The sequence below is a fragment of the Crocodylus porosus genome, unplaced genomic scaffold (genome assembly GCF_001723895.1).
Source record: "Crocodylus porosus isolate Cpor-Errol unplaced genomic scaffold, CroPor_comp1, whole genome shotgun sequence".
In the NCBI taxonomy this organism is placed as follows: Eukaryota; Metazoa; Chordata; order Crocodylia; family Crocodylidae; genus Crocodylus; species Crocodylus porosus.
The window spans coordinates 48,685,678-48,703,164 of record NW_017728886.1 but is presented as its reverse complement, the minus strand read 5'-3'; the positions used below and the strand labels follow the sequence as shown (position 1 = coordinate 48,703,164).

The window sequence follows — 17,487 nt, the reverse complement described above, 5'->3', positions numbered from 1 at the left end:
TGAATAAAAATAAACAGGACAAATTAAGGTAGGCTCAAAATACATGTGTAGAATAGGTCCCTAGAGAAAAATAGCTTTGACCAGCTGAATGAAAGCAGTTTCAGTTGCTTCCCATCTCCCTCTTCCAGTCTAGTCAAAAATATTATTCTTTTTGGATATGTTTCAAGTACACATAGGATGGGCTTCAAGTATATATAGGATGGACTTCAAAGGCTTTTAACTCTCTGGAGATAAAAGCCAAGTCCCAGCTAATGAAGAATACTTCATCTTGTGCATATGGGGAAATATGCACACAAGATGTGAGGAAGGTAGAATTCACGCCTCTCTTCTGGGAAGAATTTTGGATGTAACAATATTTTATCCTTATGAAACTTAAGGTATAGTAAATCAATCAAGACAGCCTGAGAGGCTTGTTCAGACAACTGAAATCATTTGCACCAAAAACGAAACTTAGATGTGACAACAATAGTCTCTCTATTTTAAACTGACCTGTATCAAAAAATGTTGTATGTAGTAAAGATATTAAAGCAGAGATCTTTATTATTCTTCCATTTTCCTGAAAAGGATGAAGCTAGGATTGAATTTTGACCAATGCTCCTGGCCATTGTTATACTTTCTTCTCAAATCCAGCTAATTATTTCCTTTGTAGTTGAAATCTTTTATTTATGATTTATTACTATGTTTTAAATTAAACAGTTTGAGTCTTTAGTCTGATTCCTATCTGGTTATCAGCTCTAATTGTTTATGTTTTTCAGTGGCCTTTAATATGTGTCTGCTGGGTTTCTGGTGAATTCTGGTACTGATTCTATTTTGTATATAATTATAATGTAGTAATTTTTAGAAAAATTACTTAAAAAGATACATATATATACCAGCTCACCAGTTTTTAATGTGTAAAAAGGAGTTTTCAATGGCTTATTGATGTCTATAAATGATGCATAGTATGGGTGTATATCTGAGAACTCCATGTAAGATTTTTCAGGCAAATGGGAAGTTCACCAGAAATACAACCCTTAAGAGCTCTAAAAACAAATACAGCCATACACAGACCAGTAATAGTATCAATTCATTTCAATGGGTCCAAGTTGAAACAGATTATTTTACAGGACTGGGGCTATAGTCACTAAATAGCACTGGGGTATACAAGGATGAAATGCATCCTTTAGCTTCTTGGGACTTCAGAAGCAGACATCCACACTCCCTTTCAGCAAATAACCATCCCTTTCTGAAATAAACCTCCATCCTTTCCATCATGCATTGCAACCATATTAAGACTATGCACATACTCCTTAAAGGGGCCTAATTTTCTCAGCTTACCATTTCTCAAAAGTCCTCGATCTTGCTCTTCACCATGACACTGCTCTGGGTTCTTTGTCAGAAAATTTCTGCTGTTTCTTTCTACTGTCTGTAAGAATCATGCTGTTAGAACTGCCTTTGACATTTTTGGGTTGACTTGTAAAAAAGAATATTTATTTCACCCTTCTGTTCTTTTCTACAGAGGACTGGTGACAGGATTCTGGAAAGAGCCACTGAGGTGATCTTGTGTCCTTTCTATAAAACTTTGGAGCTGCACCTACGTCTTCTGGTGCAGCTGTGCTGAAACTATTTAACACTTTTTTCTGGAAAGGCTAAAATGGAAGCAGGTCTCATCAGACAGAGTAGCTGACAGAAATGAAGCTTTGTACAGATGAGGTTTTGTACAGAGAAATCATACTCTCCGACTCTGAAAAGATGGTCTGTCCTACTGCCAGAAACTGCTTTTTTTCTTCACCAGCTTTCAGCTGTAGTAGGGCTAACTTCTCCTAAGTCTCCCACGAAGTCCTCTAAATTCTATATTTATGTCCCATTCACTCTTCAAACTTGGCTAATGTTCTTTCATCACTACCAGTTACTTTTTCAAACGTGCTGATTTTCACAGTTCTCAAAAATTCATTATCATTGTGATAGATGCTATAGAAAAAAGATGAGTTTGATAGGCTAGAACAGGGGTTCTCAATCGCTGGGCTGTAGTGGGTTGGCTGCCAGACCGGAAGTGGCTGCGGACCAGCAAACTGCGGCCCCTCAGAGCCAGGCGGAGAGACCGTGGTTCCTCATGCAGGGCCCATGGCAGTGTAACGTTTGGCTCATCCCTTACCCGGGGATGGAGGTATCCTTACCTGTCTTTTGGCCAGAAATTCAAGCCATGGTTGGGTGCGACTGCTGGGCTGTGCCTTACCAGGCTGTGGCCACTTCTGGGCCATGGTTTGCCGGGCTGCCGCATAAAATCTTTGGGAACCCTTGGGCTAGAAGAATGGCTCTGTGAGACATTCTCTCGAATTCAACAATTTAAATGGAAAGTTTTTTGTTATTGATATGGATGGGAGTAAATAAATACACCAACAAGACGTAACACATTGACAGAAATGCAAGGTAGTGAGAAAATACAAATATCAATTTAAAGCCTGATTCTAGCAGAGCAGAATACAAGTAAACCCCACATGACTTCAATAGTGTTACTCATATCCTGATGTAGGTTTCAATACCATCATGCAAGAAACCTCAATTTGGAGTTTTCATATTAGTTTTTTATTGGCTGACAGTCTAAAGAAAAAATGTAAAGCAATATGCACAGCCCTGGAGCAGGAAGTTTTCTGCAGATACCTGTGAAGGAGCAGGAACAAGGGGAAGAAGGAAGATTAATTTATTTGGATTGGCAGAATGGTTACAGACAAGTTAAATCTGTGTGAGCATATGCAATGGGAAATAATGGGATTAGCTCAACATTCTGTCACAGATCTTGTGATCACCCAAGGGAAAAGTTTTCTCTGGCAGTGCAACACAGAAAAATTTCAAATAGCATGCAATAAAAACATAAAATTATTGCCAGATGAAAATTCTTGAAAGAAGGACCTGAATGGTCTTACCAACTGTTTTTGATTTCAGTGGCTGGTAAGATGAAAAGTTCATGTACTCATTTAATTGGTCATACTTTTAACAAACTCTTAAGTGTCAAATGCAAATAACTATGCATCTGTGCTCAGAGATACTTGAATGAGTGAGTTACTACTGCCCTTTCCAGAACGTGCGCTGTTGGCCATTGTGAAAAACATTTAATAAGTTTATAGAGCAAGTGTTGCCAAGAAAGTATTTAACATTGCTTTTCTGCATTTTCTTCTAAAACCGTCTATAATTTTACAGATCTTTACCTCCAATCTTAAAAATTCAATTTTAACATAATCATAAATGTCACCAAGAGCCATTTAAACAATTCCCGAGTGCATCATGACTTTTAATTTTCAATGACTTTATTGAGAATGTTCTCTTAATTTTACAATGAGAAACTTTAACCACTGATACACAACCTGCAAATATTTCAAACATGACAGTTATCTTTATTTTTTTGAATTTTTCTGTTCCATGTTCAGCTCCTGAGATAGATTTTCGTCCTCAGCTTCATTTTCATCCTCCTATAAAACAAAACAACACAAAAAAATCTGATTTACTGAAAAGACTTATATTCTGCAGGGATACCAGTATGTATAAAAGCCTACCCTTTCAATATTTTGTCATTCTGTGACAGAAAATAAGTGTAAGATTTTAATTATTAGAAACCTGATTTTAGTTTACAGACAAAAGAGAAATCGGTAAAGAAAAACTCCTTAGATTTCAAATAGTTCTAACCACTTATCTTCTTAGCAAAATAGCAATTTATTAGGTAACCCCAATTTATTAGATTACCTAGGAAGGGTCAATTGATTTATTAGCTGTTTTGAGATGTGTTAAATAAAGGAAGCCAGTAAAACATAGAAGTAGAGTTCAATGATATTTAAACTTTGTATGAAAAGGTATTTCCCACATCTTTGTTTTTGGTTCTTGATTAGAGCTTTCCATTAATTTCCATTTAATATGCAAAAAACTTCCACTGCTGTCATAAAAATTACTTTTGAAAAGCATCTGCCATTGAAAAATGCTTCATTTTTTTGAGACCAGATACGTTTACTTCACCATTTGATAAAAGACAATAAATTTAACTTCAGAGACACTTTATGTGCTGCAGCAACGTATTTTTGTCCCATCTAGCATATTTTCTTGACAGGTCTGCCAATTTTCCAATTACTTGTACCACCATATGTTATCTGAAGATCAGTCAGGTCTAAAATAGGAAACATGAGCATGTCAGGCAGCAGCATGCTTACAATATTCTACAGCTTCAGCTCTAAGAGTTGGGCTCATAATTCACAGTAGGCTCCTCTGGATCACACTGAATAAATGAAGTGACATCATAATGCTTGTTTCTATAGAAATGAATGTGTCCGATACTAAATGGTGACCTCCAAAGTATAAATTATGGAAGCTTTAAGAAATATTTCATAGGATAATTTGTAACCCTTTTCATCATAAATAGGCCTCTGAATACATTCAAAACGCATACTAACTTCTTACAGATTGCATTTTGCTTTACAAAACCAGAAATCCTTGTCAGTCTCAATAAAAAGATAGGAACACTGCACTGAAATTTTAGGTGTTAAGAAGTGCTCTGAACACACTTTTCCAAGGTCAGTAGTACAGAGCTATTGCCACGAAAAGGAAGAAGGGTTGGGACGCTAGCCTGGGACTCAGGAAAATTGGTTTCAGTTCCACCTACTACACTAAAACCTTTCTGCTTCTCCTTGGGCCAGTGCTGCCAAACATATGACCCATGAGCCAGATCCAGCTTATTGAATTGTATGATCCATCCCATGGGTTTCTGGACTGACCCCACATGCCAGCCCTGGCCCTGTGCGCTGCGTGCTGTGTATGGGCTGGACCTGCCACTGTACGCTCTGCACACAGTACAGAGGGCCCTGCTCGACCAGCCCTCCATACTGGCTCCAGGGCTGGTCTGGATCAGACCTTGCCAGAGACAGCGTGCGCCCGATGCTGTCCCCCATACTGTGTGCAGTGCACGTGCCCAGTCTAGCCACTGGCCGAGGCACTTGCTAACACACGGCCCTGGTGCAGGGCACATGCTGCCCATGGCACACAGTCTGATCCCAGAGCTCCATGTGACACAGGGGGTCCAGGGTGCAGGCTGCATCTGGCAGCCCAGACCATTCCTGGGCTACATGTGGCATTGGATCTAGCTTACATGCTGTGGGCAGCGTACATCTGTGCTGGCTGCTGTGCTATGTGCACAGCAAGCCCCAGGCCAGTGCATGTTGTGTGCTCACTGGATCTGATGCTGTGGTTACGGCACAGGGAGTTGGTCTTGGTCCTGCAGTGCCAGATGGTTTTGATACCCCTGCCTTAGGCAACTCACTGCAGACCATATCCAGATTGCTATTAGGCACATAAATGGGACATAGGCAAGATTTAGGCACCTACCGCATCACTAAAAGCAATCTAGATCAACAGCACGATAGATAGAACAAGCTGCTTAGGTGCTGAAAATCCCTGAGTCTTCATTGTGGCTGGAAAATTCCTAAACACACAGACTGAGGCTTCTGAGCATGCTCAGAACAACCTAAATCTAAAACCCAGGCACCTAACTCCGAGCTAACCTTCCTTTGTGATGCTGATTGCAGCTGGGAGGAGCGTAGGTCCCTGATCCATTAGGTGTTCAGAAAGCATTTTTAACTCACATTGACAACACAGAGTGCAAACTGCAACGCCCACAGTCATTCATTCAAGAAACCAGTTCCTACCCTTTGCACAATAGAGCAGTTGTTACAGTACCTATCCAGAAAGTGGGAGGCTTTGGCTCTAGGTCCTCCTCAGTTTAAAGGAATTTAAACTCTCATTTCCTACCTTCAAGGAGAGGGGTATAGCTACTAAACTATAAAATAATCTGGCTGGAGGTACCCTCACCCCTTGCTATTAAAGATGAATTACTGGACAGCTAAGAGTTTAGAAAATTTATGAGGAGAAAATGAGAGCAAGCAAGTAGGATTATGAATATCAAGTGATACTGGCACTTTTTTGGCAGGGGGAGAGGGAAAGGTGGAGACCTGATGTTCTGACATGCCTCTGCCTACTGTTTCCTAATAGCTGATTTTAGGCATCTCCCTGCTTAGCTCTCAGGTGCTGTGGTCCTCTGGAACCATGCAAAACCTTTCCATTGACTCCAGGAGCCCAAATGTCTAACCATGTCAATTTAAGTATTCCTTCTAGGGTAGAATGCCTATTTTTTGATATGACAATGTCTAAGGAGATATAAAACCGATCTGGCTTTTCCTCTCTCCATAATTCAGATTCAATCTGAAAGTATTCTGAAAGATGATTACATTAAGTGAGTTGCTCCATTTCTGGGGTTATGGGGGCCACATACACACAAAAGCCAATAGAAAATACCTAGTTGAGAAAACATGTAGCATTTCCTGCTCTGTGCTATTACCATAAACTAAAAGTGTAGCATATGAAATACAGTCTGGCAAGAAATGTTCAGGCATACATTGACCACTAAGGGTCATATGCAGGTCCATTCACTTTCTTCTGTATTTTTGCAGCATTATCGTCACTGCATTAATAGTGACGTTCATGATGCCTTATAACCTTAAAGTCACAAACAAGCTGTTGCTTAGATGGGATTTCTTGTAGGTTTCCACATAATGATCAAAACGAGGAAGATAATTTGTGAACAGGATGTGTAAGTCTCTCTCGTACATTTGACTCAGTTAACTTAAGAACCAGCCTTCTAAAGTGGTGTGCTAGTAGAAATATCTGTTTTAGATAAGTTAAGTTAGCTGTAATGCTCTACTATGTTATTCATTTCTTGACCTGGTGAGTGTGTTATTTTTTTGTCTTTAGAGCCAAAGGAACTAGTATCATAGGAGGATGAAGTACCACAGCTTATTTAATCCGCTGAAATGATAAAAAAAAAAAATCATCTCTATTGAAAAGAATGAACACTTCCAAAATCTAACCCCAGGCTGAAAATAAGAGATAATATAAGGCCAGAAAGCCCATGAAAAGTCCACAACTTCATACTGCCAAGTATCTTAAAGCTAACATGCAAGAGGAATTGTCTACATGAGACAATGAATCTTGGGATAGTCAAACAAAACTCTAGTAGAAGCTATGTTAGTTCTTCGGGGGGGAGGTGGAAATCTTCCTTAATGGGTGACTCATCTACAGGGGGGTTGTAAAGCTAGGTTCTTCAGGAATTGTTCAGGAGTTACCCCAAACTGCCTGGTGCAAGTGACCTTCACTCCATTCAACCAACCTCCCCTATTCAATAATCTTTCCTGGACCATGTCCAAGTGTTTCTATTTTCACTAGGAGAATCATTATTCTCCTGGTAGAAATCACAAGTGTACAAATGTTCACGCTGTTTCTCCTGAACCAAAAATGGCAGTTTCCAGAGAAAACGAACTCCAAGGAACTCAGCACTAACCTGATAAAAGTCCTTGCTCCCCACTGGCTCTACACATACCAGGGACTCTGGGCTGTTCCCTTTGCTTGGCTCCTGTGGGAGTTGTCTCGCAAGCCACCGGCCCATTTCTCATACCAGAGTCCACAATATGAGGAGTGGATAGGGGCTTTGCTTCACTGTTTCCCATGCTTGTCCCAGATCAGGATCACCCCAGTCTCTGGAAGGCATATAGAAAGGGGACTGCTGGAGGCTGAATGCCTGCACTGCTCCCTCTCGCAGAATCTTCTGTAGCAGTGGAATTTTTTCACTGCTAGAAATGAATGCTTGCACACAGCTCTGGCCACCAGCTCTCAACATAATTACTTCTGCTTCCTCACATATACCCTCCAACTCCTACATAGCTACCCCTCTCTCAGCTCATTCCCCTTGTAATCTGGATTCTGGGCTTCTGCCTATCTAAAGAAAAAAACTCATACACTGATAGTCAAACCCAAGGGAATTTCACTCTCCTCCTTCCGTGTGCCCCAGGAAAAGGAGAGGAAGTTGGGGATCTTTATTTTCCTTAAAGATAAAGAACTGGGGAAGGGATATTAATTAACATACTAAACAATAGTTGCAGGCTTTTCCTTCCTCCACAGATATTTCTTCCCAGATGCTTCTCCCTCAGCTGTGAGTGGGCAGGTTCTCAGGACTTACAATGTGAAGCATGTGCGACCACACTTTTTGCATACCCCAAGACCAGCTCTGAAAAGGGGCGGCAAAACGGCATTATTTGTTGTATAACCTTTGGAGAGGTTGAAGGAAATATGCATGTTCATCTTACAGAAAAAGTACTTACGAGGGGACACAATAGGTTAGACTTATACAGACTGATGTTCTTTGCCTTACTTTGGAGTAGGAGACATGGCATTCTTCCTGGGATCTCTCAAGTGTATTTTAACAACCCCTGCAGCAGCAGGATATTGGCCAAGAGTTTGCCTGGGATTGTTTAAAATAGGCAGGGGTTGGGCTAGATGACCTCTAGAGATCCCTTCTATTCCTATTTGTCAATGATTCATTATTTCTCCTCCTCTCCCAGCTTGTTGTCATGCTTTCATTTTCAGGCAGAACTACTTTTGAAGTTGGGATTGGATGAATGTAATGTGGCCATACCACCTTTCTTAGATTGTGATGTAGCAGGTATCCTGAAGAGGCTAGTTCCCTTATTATTGAATCGTTGATGTTATTTGATTGAATACTAATGTCTTTAATGATACCGAGGTATTTATTATAAAGCCTTGCATTCCTCAGCATATGACTATGCCTCTGACTGTGGGCCATTGCTGATCAATTTTTGTGGTGAAGGCAGTGGTATAATGCAGTGTTTGCTTGATACTGAGTATTATGCCTCTTGGGTGCTACTTTACTTGGACAAAGACGTGTAGTATCAGACACTACAGGGATTAGGTAGGCTTGAAATGTTTGAATTGTATGCTCAAGGGGATTGTGTTTGTTGCCTCCACAACTGCCTAGCTGCAACAGCAGCATTCAGTGATTTTTTATATGGATCTGGAAGAATGATTCCTCAATGGGAAATGCAAATATAGAAGTTGCTCTGGGTAAAGAGGAATGCACCTTTTTAATTGCTTTTGTTTTTATTTATACTTTGTCTCCTTACTGACTTTAATGAGGGTAAAACAGAAACAAATTCCTTGCATTAAAACCCTATTGATAAATACAAACAGAATATAAAAAATGGGCTTTTGCATGTAAAATTGTTGACAGAAAAAGTTGTGCCCTCACCATACTCTTTCATATCTTTAGTTTGCTATTTTTTTAACTTCATCAAATTCTAAACACTTACATTAATGTTGAGTGCCATTTTATAGCAGAATCAATGGGGAATTGCCAAGCTTGTATAAACGATTTACATCTCTCTTTTCTATCACATTCCAAGCAGAAATTTTCCAGACTTAGTATCTCAGGTGAATCTTGTAGAAAGACTGATTAAAAATGGTCTAATCTGTGTTGAGTATAAAGCCACCCATGCCACCAAGTAGCATGGGGGAAAAAATCTACCCTTTTCTGCAATAGAAAAGGAATTCCCAGCCACATCCCCATTTGTTTTTGAATTGGTGTAGTTACTGAATATCATAGAGCATAACATTTAAATATGATCTGGAAATAGACTTCTCTGAGGAGGCCTCCACCTGAATGAGACAATAAAAACAATTTCGATCTGACAGTAGTCTGAATTTCTGAAAATTGCATGTTAGGTATATACAGTACACACATATATATGTTTAGTTAAGAGTTAAAACACTGCAGCAATGAGTCTTGCTTTGTGCAAACTTCCTTTTATTGCCTCAAAGCGCTTCAACCTTAAACTGGAGGAAACACTTATATTAGGTAGCTACTACTATTCAGTTCTTGTTCTCCCCATCCTCGCTTTCCCCCACTCCTGCCCTAAGAATAAACAATATTCATGACTACTTATTGCAATCGATGTGATGTGCATTAATTAGAAAGTAGCATGCGACTGCCAATTTACTTGGGAAAGATTTGGACTAGCATTCCAGATAATTTATGGTACCATCCTCCAAGTTGGCAAATTTCAATATTCCTTCAGGTTCTAAACAGGCTGTTACAATAATCCTGTAAAGATTCAATGTAATATTTGAAAACACATTTTCTTGTACCTCAGGAGGAATCCTTATTGTATAGAGAATAGTTAACTGGCTGTAGTTTCTAATGTCATTCATAATGTTTGAATTTTCAGTTAAATGGACTATTTAGCTTAATTATCATGGAATGATGTTGAATAGACTGAAGATTAAACAAGTTTAATGTATTTGCTTTACTAATTACCACCTACAGTTATACAGTTTCTTATCCTGAAGAAACTCATGCTATACGGAGTACACATATAGAATTCCCTCACCCACACATGGGACATAACAGCTATTTTATGTCAGAGATACTAGATTTTTTTTGAGAGAAGGAAAAAGAATTTTTTGAAAGGAAATTTTAGGTGGGAAAATAATTACCCAGCAGAGAGCTTTTCATTTTGTTATTGATTCAAAAATCAGTCCAGAGTAGAAAGGCTGCTCTTATTGGGGACTGTTTAAAGCAATGATTCTCAATCAGGGTGCTGTGGCAACTTGAGGTACCTTGAGAGCCTTTTAAGGGTGTCACAGTGTGCCAGGCTGTGTTAGCACTGTTAGATGTGCAAACATTATTTATAAGACAAACTTAGAAATATCAAATATGAATCCACAGCGTTAAAAACATTCTGACTTGTTCCAGTTTTTCTGAGTTCTCTGAAACAGAAAAATTGCTCCTTTATTTTTCCATAGCCAAAAGATGAAGGGTGCCTTGAGTCTAGAAAGGTTAACAATTACTGGTTTAGAGGCTTATGTGAAAATGGCAATATCCTAGTTTTCCAAAACTTAATCACTGCAATTGGAAAAATTCACACCTGGCAGTACTGACACTCATTTCCATTTTATATTCTTTTGCTCAGAGCCTGCTATAGTCTGATTTATTTTTTTGCACTGTTAAATCTTAGAAAAATTTGAATCGATTAACATTTTAAATATGCACCCAAATATGACAAAGATTCAATTAACTGTTGTTAGTAGACGGTGCACAGAGACGTAGCTAGCATGTTTAACGTTCTGGATAAAACCATGTTGGAGAGAAGAGGCGAAGGGTGCCAAGCACTGGGCAGTGGAGGAGGACGTGGTGAGGAGACCAATCAGTCTTACTTGCCTTGGGGACTCCAAGTCTCCAGTAGCTGCTGCTACAGCAGCAGGGCAGTGACCCTGACTGTATCTGGTTAAAGGAGTGGCACAGGGTTGTTGTTTCTGCCATGGGATGGACAACTCAGAGACTGTCTTTCTGGTTCTACATATAAGTCAATGTGCAGGCCTACTGACGTGCTTGCCCACCCCTAGCTAGGCCCAGCTTAAACCCATCACAATTTCTTTCATTTTTACTGAATAACAATCATAGATTCAAATTATGGAGAAGTGCATCTTACAAATAATCTCCTAAAAATATCCCCAAATATGCAACCAATACATATTTACATTTTACAGACCAAGAATATCATCGTCCTAGAATAGCTGTTCTTTTAAAGCTGCAGTAATAATAGATCAGAAACCTTCGTCTAAACCTGGGAATTTGGATCTGATGGCTTATACCGGCTAATAAGCACCAAGAATTTAAAAAATAAGGTTGTAAAGTTTAGTACCTAAACAAGTGGTGTGGTTTATTTTAAAAGTACCGATCATGTCATTTTGCCCCAAACCCTATACAGAGAGGGGTGAGGTAACGAAGAGTTGCTTATCTTAGGACACGCCTACAGGGATAAGCTATTTCGGAGCAAGATAGACTGTGAACTTAAAAGCAGGACAACTATTATGGATTAGTTCTCTAAGTGGATATTTATTTAAAAATATAGGTGCCTTTCCCAGTTTTAATTAATTGACTTTGGAAGCAAGTTAACTTTAACCAGAAACAGGTGCTCTTAGTGCAGAACAAGATTGTCCATATGGAAAGTCGCTCACTAGCTGTTCTGCACTGCTTCATGCAGAGAAAGCCTGAGATAAGAGATGAACTACACACTGGGTTTAAGTGTTCTTTTTTTATCCCTTTCACTCAAAAACTTCTGTGTCTGCTTTTATAGTCCATCAACTAATTACATGAAGTCTTAAAGAAAAAGTGAATCAGACAATTAATAACTCTAGAGGGGATTTGAGATAATTCTATATATAGAACATATTATACATCATCCATCAATTCACTGCACTAGGAAAGAAACAATTTTTAGATTTGTGCACTAAACCATAGCTATAATTTGTCCTTCTGTATGTTATATGTAAGAAAAAAAAATAAGAAAAAGCTTGAAGCCTACAGTTACAGGACCAAAAATAGCAAGATACCTGTCATATGTCAAGATGAAGAAACAGACATCTAAATAACATTTACTACAAAGAAACATTTGATGAAGATACTAAGATAGTTATTTTGTGATTCATAAAATTTAAGGTAAAAGACTAACATGGAGCTAGTGGTATAATGTTATGAAAATCCCAATAAAGAAGAGAATAAGCAAAAACTAGTACTCCCAAGATTGACTAAAAGTTTCACTGGGATATGGCATATCCTAGGATTTGATACAGAAAGAACTACTGCCTCAGACATGCTCATACTCATGTTGCATTCTACCTTACTCCAGGAGGAGATGTACTGATTTCTATTAAATGATTTATGGAGTGAGGCACTACATTTTTGTAAAGATGATCATTACACTTAAAGCCCAGAGACATAAAAAGAGACGGCACTTCTACCTTAACCATAAAATCTTGAAAATTAAATAGCAAGAAACCAAACAAAAACAAGAAAATATTATTTTCTATCGTCAAGAGCAAGGATAATAATTATAGGGTATATGCCAAGAATACTTAATATAATACATGAATAGAAAATGTGTCTCTCTATCTTGACAGTTCATCGGACCTGGACAGTCTAGAGTCTAGTTATATGCTATTTTCAAAAGTATTGTGAAGCTCACTGATCTGCCCATAAATTGCCCTTAATGCATAACATGCCAATGTATGACTGGAGACAGAACTGGTAGATGTTACAGACTACTTAGAAGCATAGCAGCTTTATGCATTGTTGTATGTTGAAGAGAGTCACTCTAAATATTTGGTGAATTTGCATGTTGCTCTCACAGAAAGATAATCTATGACATCACTTAATGCAGTTGAGTTCCATGGGAACCCTGCTCTGATATGCTACTTTTGTGGTGCTGGCACACTGAATGCCTAGAGGCACTAAATAAAGCCTATGGCAAGGCAGATGCCTTGAGTTTTAAATTCTTGAAATTAAATGTTTCAAGGAAACAGTTTCTGAGTGACTTGAAAAATGTGTGGCAAGATATTGGCAAGTGCTTGTCTCAAGGTATGAGAGCCTCAGCTACACTGAGATTGTGCAGAAGGATGTATTCCCTTTCCGGTTAGGAGGTACCTATCTTCTAAAATGTTGATGCACTAGAACATGATAATACTCTAATACATTAACTCACTAACCCTACAGAAATATTTATATAAACTATGCACATGAGCAACAACGAATGCTATTTAAAATCTTTTCAGCTCTCCTATCTTTTGTTTTTCCCCTAACTTTTCCACTGTCTAGGGTTTTTCAGAACAGTGTGATTATATGAAAACTTCCCTAAAATATGAGTTTTAATATTTGTAGTATTCAAGTCTGAACCAGAAAGCAGTTATTCTAGCAATCACATCACACAGATTCTGGTTAACAAAAATAAGTTAGAAGCAGGAAAATATAGCAAATGTTTTCAAGGTGCCTCCAAGAAGGAATCTTGAAATCTCAGGAGGGGATTTCAGGAGGTACCACTGCTTTTCTGTATTAATACTTACCTGTTTTCCAACATAATAGGTCAAGTTTGGGGGCAAATGGGCTCAAAAGGCTATAGATTCCATTATAAATCATGCTATCTGTTAAGCAATATAAATGGTGCTTTAGTAACCTGTGCTGCAGTGCTTGGTATTTTTCTTTCAAACTCACATGCCCATCTTCCTAAAATGTGTTCCTGACAAACCTTATAATGAAGAGTCATACAAGAATACAGAGCACAACTGGAAAAGCTCTTTACCAGTGGATATTAGAAGCAGATATAAATTCCTTATGATAGATGACAGGTTTCTGTCACTGCAGCTATGCAGTGATAAGGCAGCTGTTTGTTTCCCAAGGAAAGAAGACCCTTGCTACATGGATCATTTTCATAGTGACAGCCTCGACAAGTTTGACATTTGCTTCACAAAGTATTCTGAAGCAGCCATCAAGAAAATGCATCCTCTGGGACCACTGGAAAGCTGACAGTCATACCTTTTAGTATACATCTCCATTAATTCTTGATCTCCAAACCCACCAATTTCCTACAGAAAGCTCCGCATCTGATATATTAAAAATGGAGGCTATGAATGAACTAAACATTGTATTGTAAAGTAAACATGACATCAATTAACTCATTGTGCTTCTCCACCCTCATTTTGTTCAGTTTCAAGAACAATGCTGAAGTGATGAATATTTTTTTTCCAAAGAACAGCTTTGGACTACATTATGTAGTAAATGGCTCTGTACTCTAGGTGGCAATGCAAGACCAGGAAAAATCTTTTTCTAACAAAGAGCCTCTCAGTGTCTAGAAGCAGCTGCATGTTTATTACAAAACAAACCCCCTGAACTTGTACTGATTCAAGAACTTGAAGGCGTTTTAAAATGTTTGCCAGTATTCTGTACTTTCTATCTACTGGTTTCTAATTCTGATTAGATGGATAAATGTACTATTGCAAGATTCCTTATAACCACATTTCACTTAATACTCACTACAGCAGCAGGATTTTATGCCAGCTTTCAAACCCTCCATCTGTTTCTCCTTCTTCTTAGGAGGCAGCCCTTGCACTGACTGGCCCCTCTGGCTGACTGCCACTGTAGTTGGGATTTTCTGCTGGGCAGGTGGTACTGGGAACCAAACAGTTGCTTTACAAGTTCAGCTGATTCTATTTTGTGTAAAACACTGAGGAAATGTTTGTCCTTTACCAGTTCGAGCCTGGTTTTTAATTTGTGGAGGCATCGGACTGACATGTTTCACACTTGATGAGCAAATGCTTAAACAGTTTTTCAGATCTTAATGTCAAGTATTAAATAAATGTAAATCAAGCAAAATTGCCCTGTACATGTAGAAGGGTAGGCTCTATATTATTTGTTTTAATTTTATGAATAAGAAACCATTTTACCATTAAGTTACTGATCCTACCTCTGCATCTATACACTTAAAGAGGGCTGTGGAGCTGGAGGCAGGAACCCAACCAAGACTCTCCACCTGGGTGAGCTGGAAACCTCCTACATTAACTGCTGCTGCCCTAGGTGACAGGGTGCAGCCAAAAGATACTGGCCACTTCATAAGCCTGAACTATTTTAGTTCTGATTTGGTTTGCCTTTATATATTGCTAATATATGTAACCTACAGTTAAAATATTCTTTATTTGATTGTGCAGGAATTGGCTCTTTCTTAGTTGGTCTGTTAAGATCCAGTGTGTTTAAGGAATGAATTCCTACATCTGAATAACTGAGAGCCCTGACCACTGTATACAGTATTTGATCACTAGTCCACCCATAATAGAAGCACCCATTGTTTCTACACCCTTGCTGTCAGTAAACAGAGATCTTTCTACAGTTGAAAATGATAAAATCTATGGTTAAAAAAGAACCTCTTTCTTCCAACCAAGTAATAGGGTACAATTTAGATAATTTGAAGTATCAGAAGAAAAGATCAATGGAAAAAAGAAAACGCTCTTTTACCATATTACTGACTACAGGTACTATGGGAAAAGGAAATTTTAACATAGATTTATCAGATGCACAACTATCCCCTAACTCTTGATTCTAATAAGAAACAGAGTTTTAACTTTAATAGGTGACATAACAATCAATCAGAAGCTGTGTGACAGTGACCATGAGCGGATCACTTTCACCATCTGCTGTAAAGCTGGCAAGACAGACAGCAATACAGAAGTCATCGACTTCAGGGAAGCTGACTTTGACAAGCTCAGGAGACTTGTCGGTGAGGCCCTAAGGGACAATGACTGAAAGGGGAGGGGAGTTCAGGAAGAGTGGTTGCTCCTCAAGGGAGTGATCCTTGATGCACAAACTAATGCTATTCCACCTTGGAGCAAAAGGCAGCAAACGGGCACAGCAGCCCCCTTGGCTCTCCAGGGAATTAGCGGACCTCCTGGGGCTAAAAAGAAAGACCTACAAAGGATGGAGGATGGGATCCACCTCCAAGAAGGAATATTCCGCAATGGTCTGGACCTGCAGGGAGCAAACCAGGAAAGCCAATGCTGTGACTGAACTCCAACTGGCTACTAGGATCCAGGATAATAAAAAGTCCTTTTTTAGCTACATGAGGAGCTGGAGGAAAAGCAAGGGCAACATTGGACCCTTGCTAACCCAGAAGGGACAACTGATGCCCAGGAAAAAGCCAACCTACTAAATGGGTACTTTGCATCAGTCTTTCATCAATCCCATGGGACGCCCTGCCCATTATGGGACAGGGAGGTGATTCCTTGTCCTCCATCAATGCTGAGCTTGTGAAGGAACACCTTGAGAGGCTGGACATCTTTAAGTCAGCCAGCCCTGACTGTTTACACCACAGGGTACTCAAGGAGCTGGCTGCCAAACTCAGCCCTTGGCATGGATCTTCAAGAACTCCTGGCGCTCTGGTGAAATGCCCAGATTGGAAGAAGGCCAAGGTGGTGCCTATTTTCAAGAAAGGGAGGAAAGTGGATCTGGCAAACTACAGGCCCATCAACCTGACCTCTAACTCGGGGAAGGTCTTAGAAAAAAATCAAAGAGGCCATTCTCAATGGATTGGCTGATGGCAACATCCTGAGGGATAGCAAGCACAGGTTTGTTGCGGATAGGTCTTGTTTGACCAATCTCATTTCCTTTTATGACCAGGTGACCTATCACCTGCACAAGGGAGAGGAGATTGATGTTGTATATCAAAAAAGTCTTCGATCTGGTATCCCATGATCACCTCTTGGCAAAACTGGGCTCACCATGATGTGCTGGCTGGGGAATTGGTTCCGTGGTCGGACCCAGAGGGTGGCGGTTGATGGAAGTCAATTGTCATGGTGCCCTGTGACCAGTGGGGTCCCTCAAGGCTCTGTCCTTGGATCTATTTTGCTCAACCTCTTCATTAATGATGTGGACATTGGAGTCAGAAGCAGACTGGCCAAGTTCACCGATGATACTAAATTTTGGGGTAAAGCATTCACACCTGAAGACAGGAGGGTGATTCAGGCTGACTTGGAAAGGCTCGGGAAATGGGAAGACAAGAATCTGATGGTGTTTAACACTGAAAAATGCAAGGTTCTCCACCTTGGGAGGAAAAACCTGCAGCATCCTTATAAGCTCGGCAGTGCTACACTTGCTAGCACTACGGATAAAAGGGACTTGGGGGTCATGACTGACCACAAGATGAACATGAGCCTTCAATGTGATGCTGCAGCTAGTAAAGCAAGCAAAATGCTGGCTTGCATCCATAGATGCTTCTCAAGCAAATCCCAGGATAACATTCTCCC

The 17,487-nt window shown here is 39.6% G+C and overlaps 1 protein-coding gene across 2 annotated transcripts in view; it reads right to left on the bottom strand.

Moving 5' to 3' along the window:
- Positions 1 to 2,664: 2,664 nt before the first annotated feature.
- PHF14 (PHD finger protein 14) overlaps positions 2,665 to 17,487 on the bottom strand; it is a 290,125-nt gene continuing 275,302 nt past the window's right edge. For both annotated transcript variants that reach the window (XM_019533887.1, XM_019533910.1), the window contains one exon: positions 2,665 to 3,446. In XM_019533887.1, coding sequence (XP_019389432.1) covers positions 3,372 to 3,446 — 75 coding nt within the window. In that variant the 3' untranslated portion in view covers positions 2,665 to 3,371. The remainder of the gene's footprint in view (positions 3,447 to 17,487) is intronic.